The following is a 13921-nucleotide window of genomic DNA, read 5'->3' on the forward strand; positions in this document are numbered from 1 at the left end:
GGGGCCTGGAAAAATATTAATTTAGGTGTGTACGTGTAGAGAGAGGGCGCGCTAACAATTGTTTGTTGTTATAAACCTGGCCAGTTTTTATTGTTACGATCATATTTTCAGCGCTCCGTTTCAAGCCCATTTGCTGGTTGTAATTATTTCAGCTTGAAGGACTAGTGTCATTGACAAATCCTCTGTAAAATACCTTCGCTATACTCCTTGAATCAACACAATTACTGAACATTGGTGGTAAGTTGAAGGAGTTACGTTTTTAGTTTTGTGCATGGAGGTTGAAATAGAGTTGAGACTTGATTCAACATTTGATTGCACGTGTTAGAGCTTGTCGCCCTTAAAAAATGTGTGCTTCGAGTGTTGGCCCCGACTGCATCCCCGGCCCGCCCTCTGGATAACTTTCCGTATGGCGCCACCACTTTTTCACTCATTTTTACAAAAAGGGATATCTCATTGAGGTAAATTAGATACTATATTATTTCATTTAGAATGAAAAAGTGGTGGCGCCATACGTAAACTTTTCCCAAGCATCATGAAGTGTTATAATCTTTTGAATTATAAATTCTCACAGTTTTTGCTGTTAATTTCCCCCAATTTGTCACTACACCGTTAGCGTTGTAACCATATTATTGAGAGTACATAAATTGATTGCCAATAGTTGTGATAACGTAACCCTCCTGCCGACGGCGTAGCAGGAGGCGTAGCAGGAGGGTTATGGTATCGCAACTACATGTACATGTAAATTGCCATATGATTTTGTGCACGCTCTTTCTGGTGTAATTTGATGAAGAATCTACGAGCTAACAATCACTCGTTTTAAGCTTTAGGCTAAGCCTCTAGCAACATTGTCGATGTCATGATGAACCACTACAAGCATCTACCAGCATGTAACAGAGAGAGTCACTTTGCAGCATTTACTGAAAAACAGCGTCCTTTTAATACACTCTACACTGTTTTAGTGCAATCTATTTGGCTGCAGTGATAAACAGCAAAGCCAATTAATCCCGTCACTCTTACTAGGCTTGTCAAAACGGGGTACTGGTGCTTTAAAAATTTAAATTGGAAATAACTTTCCATGGTGGTGGTACATTATAACAAGAAAGAGGAAGTAGGTTTTGAAAGTTTGCATGGTGGAAAAAACATGTAATAAGGTTTGCAATAACACGTAATGATAATCTCTAAATGAGTTGGGGTGGTTCTGAAAAAAAAACGTTGGTTTCAACTCGACATTTCGATCAGTATGCTCTGATCGTCTTCTGGAGAAAAGGAGAAGCCTTTTCAAAAGCAAAGATTTTCTCCAGAAAATGATCAGAGCATACTGAATGAAACATTTTCAGAATCATCCCAACTCAATTAGAGATTATTATTACATGGTGTTACTGCAAACCTTGAGGTTGGTGCATGGTGTGACCATGGAGGTAGAATTTCTATCTCCATGGTGTGACTGGTAACACAATGCATACTGATATAGGAGCCATAAATTTTACTAAAGTTTCAAACAGTAAGCTTAGCCCAACAGACAATGACTTACTACTTACCAGTGCTACAGTCAAAGCTCCAAATGTCATCAGGATAATGCCAGCATGGAGTGAGGCTCAATCATGGGATCAGCTCAATTGAATTGGAACTGGATGGGAGTCTGGGAGCACTGAAGTGTGACGGCTGACTGGAAGCTGCAACCACATACATTACTTAACAAACTTACAATGGAGCTCATGATGGTGCATGATTATGAATACATGGTGTTAAAGCATAAACTTGCAATACCCCCTAGCTACCCCAAGCCCTCTACATGTACATGTGGATCAAAGCACTTCACACTCACAGCATCATTATCACCAGTACTTACATAGAACACTCCTCAATCTTTCTAAACTGCCTAAATATACCACCCCTGCTTATTTAGTGCCAAGGGGGGAATCCAACACAATACTGTCTCAGCCCTCTAAAAGTCCCATTTGTACACCTGGGTTAAGAGAAGCAATTAAGTTTAAAATCCTTTGTTAGGACACAAATTTCATGACCAGGGGTGGATTTCACAAAGGTAGTCCTAACTTAGGACTAGTCCTACGCAATGCTAAGAGATAGGACCAGTCCTAAGTTAGGATGAGTTACTGGTCCTAACTTAGGACCAATCCTATCTCTTAGCATTGCTTAGGACTAGTCCTAAGTTAGGACTACCTTTGTGAAATCGACCCCAGGAATCAAACTCACTTTTTGATGATTCAGCCATCTAAACTTCAGTCCGATGCACTGGACCGCTTGTTCAATACACAGCTGTTGTGAAAACATTACATTGTACCAATTAAATGTTCCAGTTTGCCATTTCTTTTACATGGTTAATGCCAGTATGTTTTTAAGTATAGGGTAAACTTACAAAGAGCAGAAAAAAATCATCCTTACAAAGTGAAGTTTTTAGCCCGGTTCATACTTCATGCGAATGCGAAGCGATTTTGACGTGAATCTGACAGCAGCGATATTCGCAAGTGAGTTGAGCAAAGTTGAACTGCTGCGAATTTTTCGGTTGCGAATTTGTGACGTCAACATTCGTATCGCATTCGCAGGAAGTATGAACCGGGCTTTATGTGGAGATGTGAAACATGGACAGTGATTCAGAGTCGAGCTAGCAAAACATAAAATTGGCCGACACTTATTTGTTTTTGGTTTCCCAACGCCTCCTCTTCAGAGCAGAGGCGTTTGTGGGTCCCCAGACCCACGAGGGGGTTGGTGACCGAACCGAGAGACCCTGCACTTCACTCTTGAGGGGGTACTGCAAATTTCTTCTAGTAAGGGGCATGCTATGAGGAAATAGTGGAAACTTCCAAAGGGCACCTCGGCAAAATCACAGGGCACCACTTAGCTGATGGGTTATTTCGAGGCCTTGTGTAACCATCACAGTAGAGTTTGGGCAATTAGTTTAAAATAATGTAATTTTCATGTTTTTTTTACTGCTAGCATGTCATCAGGATACTGGAGTTTACTCAAACATCTTGTTGGCATAATTGTATTATGGATGCTTTGATTTTGGTTCCGTCTGTCTGTGTCTGACTATTTTGTTTTCATCTCTAGTTTGGACAAACTCCCGTAAGAGCATGTTTTCAAATACGTAGGATATAGCTTCCTGGACTTGGTCCTCTTCTTGAAGTTCTATCAACGGCTAAAACAAAATCAGTACACCATGTGTGTCTTGAACAAGCTGCAGCGGCATGACATTTATTTGTGTATTGTCATTATGGTCAAAATTATTTAATTCAAGATTTCACGGAGAGCAGTGCATGATGGTACGAGACGTCTAGGGGTTCCCTCACAGGTTGTTTGAGCATTTAATAACTCCTTCCGTATATGGCTTCATCATTCGTGGGAGGAAACGGCAAAGAAGAATCTTTGGATCTTGAAGAAATACCCACAAAGTTTAAGACAGCTAGGAGTGGGCAGGCCCATAAGCTTTAAAAGGGCAAGGACACCAAGGCATTTTCTCCTTAGTAAAGGGCACCCTTTGAGAAAGTTGTAACTTTCTATCAGAGCATTTAAAGTGCACCAAGGCAATCATTAGGGGGCATGGAGGCAGTCGCCTTCATTGCCTGAGCAGGAACTTTTGGTTTGAAAAACTGTTCTTCGTTAGTTTGTTTGGTTGGTGTCATTGTCACGATTGTTGTTCGTAAACAGTGAAAAAAATGTCCCTATTCTTTTTCTTTTACCCCCCTTTCCAGCCAAAGATGCCAAACCGGAGGGATGTAAAGAAGAGGCGACGGTTCCCGACAGCAAAAGTGCAAGATAACCCTTTGGCAAAACACAGGAAGGAACATTTCAACCACATGGCCGCGTCTGCATTTATGGCAGCAGTTAAGGCCAACATTGACGATATTTCAGCCACCAAGAATAACTGCAATGATCCATTGATGAGGAAGAGCAAAGGCTGGGAAAATGTTCGGGCAACAGTGAATTTATATTCCTCATCCCCACGAACCGCCAAGGAGCTACAAAAGAAATGGTGCGACCTGAAGTGTAGAGCCAAACGGAGAGTATTGTGGATAAGGAAAAACAGCCATGTGGCCAACTTCTCGGATGGACACAGACTGAACAAAACTGACGAGCAAGTCTGTCAACTGCTCGCTAAGTTCGATAAAGATTATGATGTGGATCATGAGGAGTCATCTGATGATGAGCAATTGATGAATTATTCTTCTGAAGATTTAGAGCAAGGCTCTGCGGAGAGAGATGACTTAAATGAATCCCATCCTCATCCAGTTAGAAAAGCTCTTAACTTGAAGAAGGAGGCACCGGATTATGATGAATATGAAGACGGGGACTATGGGAGCTGCTCATCTTGGGACAATCAAGAGATGATGAGTGAAGCCAGGGGTGGTTCCCAGGATGAAGTCAGGGGTGGTTCCCAGGTTGAAGCCAGGGGTGAGCCCGGGAGTGGAGCTAGGGGAGAACCACGGAGTGGGGCAAAGGGAGGGCCTCGCATTGGAGCCAAGGAAGGGCCTCGGAACAGAGCGGGGGTCGAGCCCCGGAGTGAGTCTTATAGGGAACCCGGAGCTGGAAGGAGAGACGATCCTGGCTGGAAGGTATTAGAAGTACAAGTAGGCATCCAGAATACTTGAAATAACTTACACAGTAATAATAAATGCAGGCCTGATACTTCACGAGGGCAACAAAGGAGATTGCCTCCATGCCCCCTGGTCAAATTGCCTTGGTGCCCTTGAAATGCCCCAGTAGAAATTTGCAATCTCTGCATGCCATTTACCAAGGAGAAAATGCAAGGTGGCCATGACCTTTTGAATCATTCAGGCCTGTAAATGTGCAAAATTACGTCTCAAAATTTGAGTGTTCTTGGGAAACAACTGCCTAGAGCTACTACTGAACAGTTTTAACAACTGAATTGTGTGAAGTGTCAAGTTCATACGAGTTTGGGAAAGGTGCTTTTGTTAGCGGACAAGGGAGGCTGAGAAGAAGAAGGAAGTATGAAGAAAGAAGGGAAAAAAGAACAAAAATAAGGTGTTCCGGGCTGTTGGCGCACTCCTAATTAAATATTCCAGTTTATATTCCAATATTCGTTAGTTTGTTTAGTTGGTGTCGTTGTCACGATTGTTGTTCGTAAACAGTGAAAAAAATGTCCCTATTCTTTTTCTTTTACCCCTCTTTCCAGCCAAAGATGCCAAACCGGAGGGAAGTAAAGAAAAGGCGACGGTTCCCGACAGCAAAAGTGCAAGACAATCCTTTGGCAAAACAAAGGAAGGAACATTTCAACCACATGGCTGCGTCTGCATTTATGGCAGCAGTTAAGTCCAACATTGACGATATTTCTGCCACCATGAATAACTGCAATGATCCATTGATGAGGAAGAGCAAAGCATGGGAAAATGTTCGGGCAACAGTGAATTTGTATTCCTCATCCCCACGAACCGCCAAGGAGCTACAAAAGAAATGGTGCGACCTGAAGAGTAGAGCCAAACGGAAAGTATTGTGGATAAGGAAAAACAGTCATGTGGCCAACATCTCGGATGGATACAGACTGACCAAAACTGACGAGCAAGTCTGTCAACTGCTCGCTAAGTTCGATAAAGATTATGACGTGGATCATGAGGAGTCATCAGATGATGAGCCATTGATGAATAATTCTTCTGAAGATTTAGAGCAAGGCTCTGCGGAGAGAGATGACTTAAATAAATCCCATCCTCATCCAGTTAGAATAGCTCTTAACTTGAAGAAGGAGGCACCGGATTATGATGAATATGAAGACGGGGACTATGGGAGCTTCTCATCTTGGGACAATCAAGAGATGATGAGTGAAGCCAGGGGTGGTTCCCAGGATGAAGTCGGGGGTGGTTCCCAGGTTGAAGCCAGGGATGAGCCCGGGAGTGGAGCTAGGGGAGAACCACGGAGTGGGGCCAAGGGTAGGCCTCGGATTGGAGCCAAGGGAGGGCCTCGGAATGGAGCGGGGGTCGAGCCCCGGAGTGAGTCTTATAGGGAACCCGGGGCTGGAAGCAGAGACGATCCAAGCTGGAAGGTATTAAAAGTACAAGTAGGCAGGCATCCAGAATACTTGACATAACTTACACAGTAATAATAAATGCAGGCCTGATACTTCACGAGGGCAACAAAGGAGATTGCCTCCATGCCCCCTGGTCAAATTGCCTTGGTGCCCTTGAAATGCCCCAGTAGAAATTTGTAATCTCCTCTAGCCATTTAGAGAAAATGGCAATGGTGGTGGCCTTGACCTTTCGAAAAGTTCCATTCAGGCCTGTAAATGTGAAAAATTAAGTCTCAAAAATAGGACAGCGTTCTTGGGAGATAACTGCCTAGAGCTACTACTGTACAGTTTGAATATCTGAATCGAATGCATTTCTCTACAAATTTGTTATGCCTTGCTGGTGAAGCTGGATGGGCATAATTATATACCATTTGCCTCGTACTATCGCGTGTGTGTCTGTCACTGTGTAGGTTTGTCTGTCAGTGTGTTTGTGGGTACGTGCATTCAAACTATGGACTACAGGGTGCCTGGTTGGGTGAAGGTGTTTGGGTGAAGGTTGTACTAAACCTAAAACAACATTGGCGTCGGGCCTGCAGTTCAGTGTAAAATTTGATGCCTAATGTCCGTGTTTCTAAAAAAATATGTACAAGATTAATATAATGTCGTTAGAGGTGTTTCATTTAATACACTTTTGTATTTTTTTTCTTCTAGAAGAATATGTTTTCCCCTGCTCGGAATCACCTTTTTCATGGCGCAATCCATCATGATGTGCTGCGTACATGGCAATCTGGCAACGTAAACATCGACGCCTCTAGTCTAATCTATCCACTGTTTATCACGTAAGTTATGCCACCAAGATGCTATTGAAAAAAAAAAATTGTGTGCTTTTGGCTATAAAAAGCACAAAAAGAATATGGTTGGAAAGACGTTTTTAAAAATAAAATGTAATTATTCAAACAAACATTTCTTAATAGATGTTAAATTTGCATCGAACGGGGATTATAAATATTCATATTGGTTTTGCCCATATACACCAATATATGTGTATATACTCCGTACTTACCCGAGTTCTGTTTAAAAAAACACAGGCATATTACTCGGGTGGGATTCGAGCCCACGACCATTGCAATTCTAGAGCAGGGTCATACCAGACCACCGAGATTGCCCGGTTGCTTAAAACCTTTTTACTTTTTGAACCAACACGGTCCGCTATTTGCAGATCCAAATTTTTATCTAAGTGGACTGGCATGCTTCACATTTCAGTGTGGGGAGATGTGCTTACCCTGTAAGCGGAGAATAGTGGTCTTTGGTGCAGAATTTCGCAGTAAGCAGGGCCCAATTTCATAGAGCTGCTTAAGCAAAAATATTTGCTTAAGCAAAAAAATCCTTGCTTAGTAAAACCAGATTACAGGCCAAGACTCCACTCAATTGTTTTGCTAAGTAAACAACAGCTAAATACCAGTCAAAAGCAATGTATATGGAATGAAATTTCGGCCAGTAACTTGTGTAAAACAAGCAAGCTATTTTCGTGCTTAAGCAAATTTTTTGCTTAAGCAGCTCTATGAAATTGGCCCCGGACCAATGGAATTGGGCCTACAACTCAAACGTCCATTGTTTTTCGTTGTCAACGTGTTAAAGTTTTGAACATTTTGCATTGACAGGGATAATCCAAATGATGTTGAACCGATAGACAGTCTGCCTGGCCAATCTCGCTATGGAGTGAATCAACTGAATAAAGTCCTTGAGCCACTGGTCAAGAAAGGACTGAGGTCGGTTTTGCTGTTTGGAGTCCCGAGTCATCTACCAAAGGTGGGAGAACGTTATTATTAATTGTGTTTTTAGCCATATACACCGGTGTTTGTAAGCGCTGTGAACTTTACCCGAGTTCTGTGAACAAAAATCACAGGCATATTACTCGAGTAGTATTTGAGCCCATGACCTTTGCAATTCTAGAGAATGGTCTTAACCAATAAGACCACCGACCTAGCCTTGTAGTTGGAGGTAATTCAATTTTGTTTTTGAAAAAAATAGTAAAAAAATAATCTGCATTGAGTTTTTTGTTTGAGTTTGAACATTTAAGAATTTAAGAAACAAATTTGTTCACTTAATGTTTTTGAAGAAAATGTTTTGATTTCTGAATTGTTCGTTTACATCGGCAGGATGGCAATGGTTCCCATGCCGATGATGATACAACACCAGTGATTTTAGCCATCCGAAAGATCCGAGATAGCTTCCCAAGCCTCTTGGTGTGTTGTGATGTCTGCCTGTGTGCATACACCGATCATGGACATTGTGGTAAGACCTTAAAGGAACACGTTGCCTTGGATCGGTCGAGTTGGTCCTTGAAAAGCGTTCTGTAACCGTTTGTTATAAAATCGTTATGGTTAGAAAGATGTTGTAAAAGTAGAATACAATGATCTACACAAATATGCCTCGAAATTGCGTGGTTTTCTTTTTACCTTGTAAACTAACACGGTCGGCCATTTATGGGAGGCAAATTTTTGACTCCCATAAATGGCCGACCGTGTTAGTTCGCGACGTAAAATGAAAACCGTGCATTTTTTAGTGATACTTTTGTGGGTCATTATATTCTACTTTTAAAACATCTTTCCAACCATATGCATTTCATAACGAACGGTTTCAAACGCTTTTTGAAGACCCACTCGTCCGATCCAAGGCAATGTGTTCCTTTAATGTAAATAGTAGTAATACGCAGTTCTTAATACCATTTGTAAATTTGAGAGCACCACGCCCATGTGGCCTGAGACACATCACACACAATCCTCGTTAATGTTCTGGAAGAAGTTGACGAGTACCAGCATAGATAGATAGATAGATAGATAGATAGAATAAACCACAACGTAATGGTAGCAACATAATCAAATTTGTTGAATTTGTTTAAAACAAACAACTTATTATGAGAGGTATTCTATATAATTGAAAGTTTGCAGAAAATGTGGATTTTGTTAAAACATCTGTGTTTCAATTTAGTGTTTTACTAACATTCCGACGACCATGCCAACCAAGGCAACAAAAGAAAGGTCTATTGTAATGAAATTGTAAACAGTTAACCTTGTTTTTGTTTGTTGTTTGTTCAGGATTACTTAATGAAGATGGAACTATCGACAATATTCCAAGTATACTCCGATTAGCTGAAGTGGCTGTAGCGTATGCTAAAGCAGGTAAAGATGTCTGCAGGATATTGACATGGTGGAAGCATTTTTTCCCCCTGTAATAAAGAATTGGCACCCCTCAAAAAAATCCTCTTTTTTTTCGTCACCTATTTTGAATCTGTTTTAGAAGAAACAAATTCCCTTTTGAAAAGCACTAATGACAGTAGAAATGTTGACATGCAAAAAAAACCAAAATATCACGGGGGGAAGGGAGGAATGAAATACTATGAACACTTGGTGGCAGCAGACAGGTACCTTTCCATTATTCAGGTAGTTATGTGCATGCTCACGTTACCAAGAACAATGGATTTACCTGGTAAGTCTGCTGCCACCTTGTGTCTTGGGAAGTCTCCAGTTAAATCCGAAGCTCAACATGTTTTTATTTTATTACTTGCTAATTCTTTTCTTCTCTCCTTCATTTGGAAACAAACGGCTCTAAAAGTTAATTTTTTCCCCCCTTTTTGTAGGATGTCAAGTTGTGGCGCCTTCAGATATGATGGACGGCCGGATTGGTGCCATCAAGACTGCATTGGTTAATAATGGTCTTGAAGGCAAGGTACAAGACATCATTATTGTTTTCTTTGATGTGTGGTTATTAAAGTAATATGAAACACTTATGGCGTGTTCTGGTTGAGCAGATACGAACACTGGACTCCAGCATTCTCCTTAAGACGATCAGAGCATACTGATTGAAACGTTCAAGTTGTCAACAATCGGTTCTTTTCAGAACCACCACTTCCCGAAAAATATTTTCAAATGGTGTTAACGCAAACCTCTCTAGAACTGATATATGTACTCCATCTGGCTAACATGCCTTCTCTTCATAAATGCGTTTTTACTAATAATTTATTTTAAATATATTTTCACAGTCGTTCATGGTGGTCTGTTTCTGTTCCCTATTTTATTTTACTTAATCTTCAATGTATGCTTTAATTTTCTTTCCTAAGATGATTCTGTTTTAATTGTTAACTTTGTACATATCAGATTGTTTTTATATAGGCTATATGAATATTTCTTATTGTTTTTTTTGGTATCCTTTCCTGTAATTGGCGGCTCGTCCGCTGTTGGTTTGGTCAATAAATATATATAATTATTCATGGCAATTTTCTTGCAAGTGGAAAGTTACAATAAAACATATAGACAAATTCAGACACCTTATGGTTCACTTTTCCTGTTTCCCAGTTTACCCAAACCATGTGCTTTTTTTTCCCCCCTCTCAGGTTTCTGTCATGAGTTACAGTGCGAAGTTTGCGTCCAGTTTCTACGGGCCGTTCAGGAGTGCCGCAAAGTCTGCACCTTCCTTCGGAGATCGAAAGTGTTACCAGCTACCTGCTGGTGCCAAGGGACTTGCTAGCAGAGCTGTGGTGGGTACCAGTCGTAACACATACCCATTGTAATAACAGGCGAGCAACTTTTCAGCTGATTGGCCGATTGCCACTTTTTCTTTACAAAAGAGTGGCATAGAAAACTGAAAAACACTGTACAAAAGTTCAGTGTGATCAGCGATTTCCTCTTTTTTTAGGCAATTACAAAGTTGTCGGTCTGTAATAAACAGTGAGGTTCAGCAATGGTGGACCTTCATTCTCTGTGTAGTCCCCATGATATGATGTACCTTATCTTGATTCAAGAGAGTAAAATAATATCTAGTAGCAGTATTTGCCAACATTTCCAGCGCTGTATCTTATATTAATTCAAGAGTGAAAATGATGATAGCAGCAACATTACCAGTGCTGTACCTTATCTTGATTCAAGTATGTAAAAATGTTGGTAGCAGCAGTTTTGTTATCATTACTAGTGTTGCACCTCTTCTTGACTCCAGAGTAATTATATAAATAGTAGCATTATTGCCGTTACAAAAAGTGTACCTTGTTTCACAGAATTCATTTGTGGTTTGATTCTTTCCTACGTCATGGACTGTTTAGGAACGAGATGTGGCAGAAGGAGCTGATATCTTGATGGTCAAGCCAGGGATGCCGTATCTAGACATTGTGAAGCAGACAAAAGATAAGGTAGGACAAACTCCAAAGTCCAAAACAATTTCAAGTGATACTTGACGTATTTTACACTTTGGCCGTAACCAGCTTATAAATGCTAAAATGAGGCACTACTTCCACTTGGCCAGAAAGGTCAAAGTACCTGAAATAATATTGTATCTTTGTTTCTAAATCAAAACCATCTTTGTGTTTGATATTATTTTTTCCACACATTTGAAAAACAAAACAAAACAAAAATCAATAAGTCAAAAGTATGTGTGGGCGTATGGTGAAGTTTATACCCAAATGAATGGTCCCTTAAGTTCTCACAAAGAGCTTAAGTAGTTTTTTTCTATAACTGGACAAACTTGGGGAGGATAGGAAGGACTAGGGTCAACTTTGAAAGTTTTTTTTTTACATTGGTAACTGAGAGGCATTAATGAAGAGGGGAAAAAAGAGTGAAAAAAAAACCCAAATGAATGAAGAAAAAAAAAACTAATTCTTTAATGGCCGTTTAAAACCTTGCATTAGCTTGGTTCTTTATCGAATGCTCTTTAAATACCTTGTTGCTTCTCTTTTATTCCTGTAATTAAACAAGTTGAAGAAGAAATAAAATGCTAATGTTGAATTTTTTTGGGGGGGTTTCAGTTTCCAGACTATCCATTGGCTGTGTATCATGTATCAGGGGAGTACGCCATGCTGTATCATGCTAGCCAAGCTGGGGCTCTGGATCTTAAAGCGGCTGTTATTGAATCACTTACTGCAATGAGAAGAGCTGGTAAGAAGGACTTCTGTTGTAATCTTTTTATTTGATACTAATTGGTTCTTTTTTTATGAGAGATTGCCTAACATCACCAGGCTTGACGGCCACTTCAAGGTTATGAATGGTTTTATCCTGCATTTGTTTTTTGGGGCTGTACAGCGCTTAGAAACAGTGTTAAAGGCAGTGGACACTATTGGTAATTACTCAAAATAATTATTGGCATAGAACCTTTCTTGGCGACTAGTAATGGGGAGAGGTCGATGGTATAAAACATTGTGAGAAACGGCTCCCTCTGAAGTGCCGTAGTTTTCGAAAAAGAAGTAATTTTCCACAAATTTGATTTTGAGACCTTAGATTTAGAACTTGAGGTCACGAAATCAACCATCTAAATGCACACAATTTCGTGTGAAAGGGTGTTTTTTCTTCTTTCATTATTATCTCCCAAGTTCTGTGACCGATTGAGCTCAAATTTTCACAGGTTTGTTATTTTATGCATATGTTGAGATACACCAAATGTGAAGGCTAGTCTTTGATAATTACCCAAAGTGTCCACTGCCTTTAACTGATTTGGGCTATCAACCCAAATCAACTGCTACCAGGGGCACGTTGTCACATACTCCTGGAGCTGAAACAGGGTTACCCCTGTCTGTAAGATGTAGGCATGGGTATCATCCACTGGGAAGCCTGGCTGGTAGAGCAGGATGCACTGCCTTTCCTACCTTTTTACAAAGGGTTGCAACCCGCACTCTGCTGCTGACACCAGAACTTTCAGTTGCCTGAATACAAATATATTATTTCGTTAAGCATATTGGAGTAGAATGAATGAGCACTTCCAAACATATGGCAATAAAATTCTGACAACAAATCACAAACTCTTTACAAACTTTCACTCAGACACAAAATAGCCGACACAATTCTTTGATCGAAAATGATGAACTTATGTATTTATTACTTTTTCGTGTTTTTCATCTGTTTATTTATATATTTATAATAGGTGCCGATATCATCATCACATACTTTGTACCAAGCCTTCTAGACTGGTTGAAAAAGTAAGAAAAAAACTTGTTTTTGACGAGAACGTTCAACGCCCACCCGTAATCTTCAGCCAAGTTTGTCAATCTTAAGGGAAAAGTATATACTTAGTAAAGAATAGCGCTTACACTTTTATTTTAATATTTAGATGTTTACTGTATGAAAAAGATGATTACATTGCACGCATTTTTCAGCTGTTTTAAATAACAATTTTAAGACGAGACAGACAAAGAGCAGAAATATATTGTGTACATGAAGTGTGCCAGCTGTAATTCATTGTAGAGTCGGCCATTTTATCGGGCAGTGAACAACACTCTGTAGTTAGGGCCCAATTTTATAAAGCCTGTAAGCATCAAATTTGCTAAGCACAGACAAATCTTACTTAACAGAAATTGGTTACCAGCCAAAGTCCCATCAAGTTTACATTGTAGCATCTGGCGCCCCACACATTTTTTGCTAAACAGTATTTTCTGCTTAACAGCTTTATGATATTGGGCCCTAATATGATAAGCGCATTTGAAGAGCAATCATACAAACTTGGTCACAGCATATTAATGGCACACTCCATGATGTAAAAAAACTCATGCAAAATACAAACTGCAACAACTGTAGAATTTTGGATAAATACAAATTTCAAATCAGGGGCCAATTTCATAGAGCTGCTTATGCAAAAAAATTGCTTAAGCACGGAAATAGCTTGCTTATTTTACACATGTTACTGGCCAAAATTTCATGCCATATACATTGCTTGTGACTGGTATTTAGCTGTTGTTAACTTAGCATAACAAATTGAGTGGAGTCTTGGCCGGTAATCTGATTTTACTAAGCATGAATTTTTTGGCTGAAGCAAAATTTTGTGCTTAAGCAGCTCTAGGAAATTGGGCCCAGCTTGTTGCATTTTGAGCTTATTTCTGCTTTCGCTTATATAGAATGATTAAGATTATTATATTAAAGTCACCTGGAATAGATTTTTTTTCTTTCAAACATAACAATAAAACAATTT

The 13921-nt window shown here is 40.0% G+C and overlaps 1 protein-coding gene across 2 annotated transcripts; it reads left to right on the forward strand.

Annotated features, from left to right (window-relative positions):
• The first annotated feature begins 59 nt into the window (after positions 1-59).
• On the forward strand, positions 60-13615 carry LOC117303441. Of its 2 annotated transcripts, none has more exons than XM_033787634.1 (12): positions 60-237; positions 3711-4586; positions 5153-6013; positions 6689-6816; positions 7639-7786; positions 8137-8272; positions 9076-9159; positions 9618-9706; positions 10371-10514; positions 11073-11159; positions 11772-11901; positions 12881-13615. In XM_033787634.1, the coding sequence occupies exons 2-12, from the start codon at positions 3717-3719 to the stop codon at positions 12937-12939; spliced, it is 2736 nt and encodes a 911-aa protein (XP_033643525.1). In that variant the 5' UTR covers positions 60-237; positions 3711-3716; the 3' UTR covers positions 12940-13615. The 2 variants fall into 2 exon arrangements, with proteins under 2 accessions (XP_033643525.1, XP_033643526.1); XM_033787635.1 differs by having other exon boundaries at positions 3711-4571.
• The last annotated feature ends 306 nt before the right edge of the window (positions 13616-13921 follow it).

The sequence above is a fragment of the Asterias rubens genome, chromosome 19, assembly GCF_902459465.1.
Source record: "Asterias rubens chromosome 19, eAstRub1.3, whole genome shotgun sequence".
NCBI classification, from domain to species: Eukaryota; Metazoa; Echinodermata; class Asteroidea; order Forcipulatida; family Asteriidae; genus Asterias; species Asterias rubens.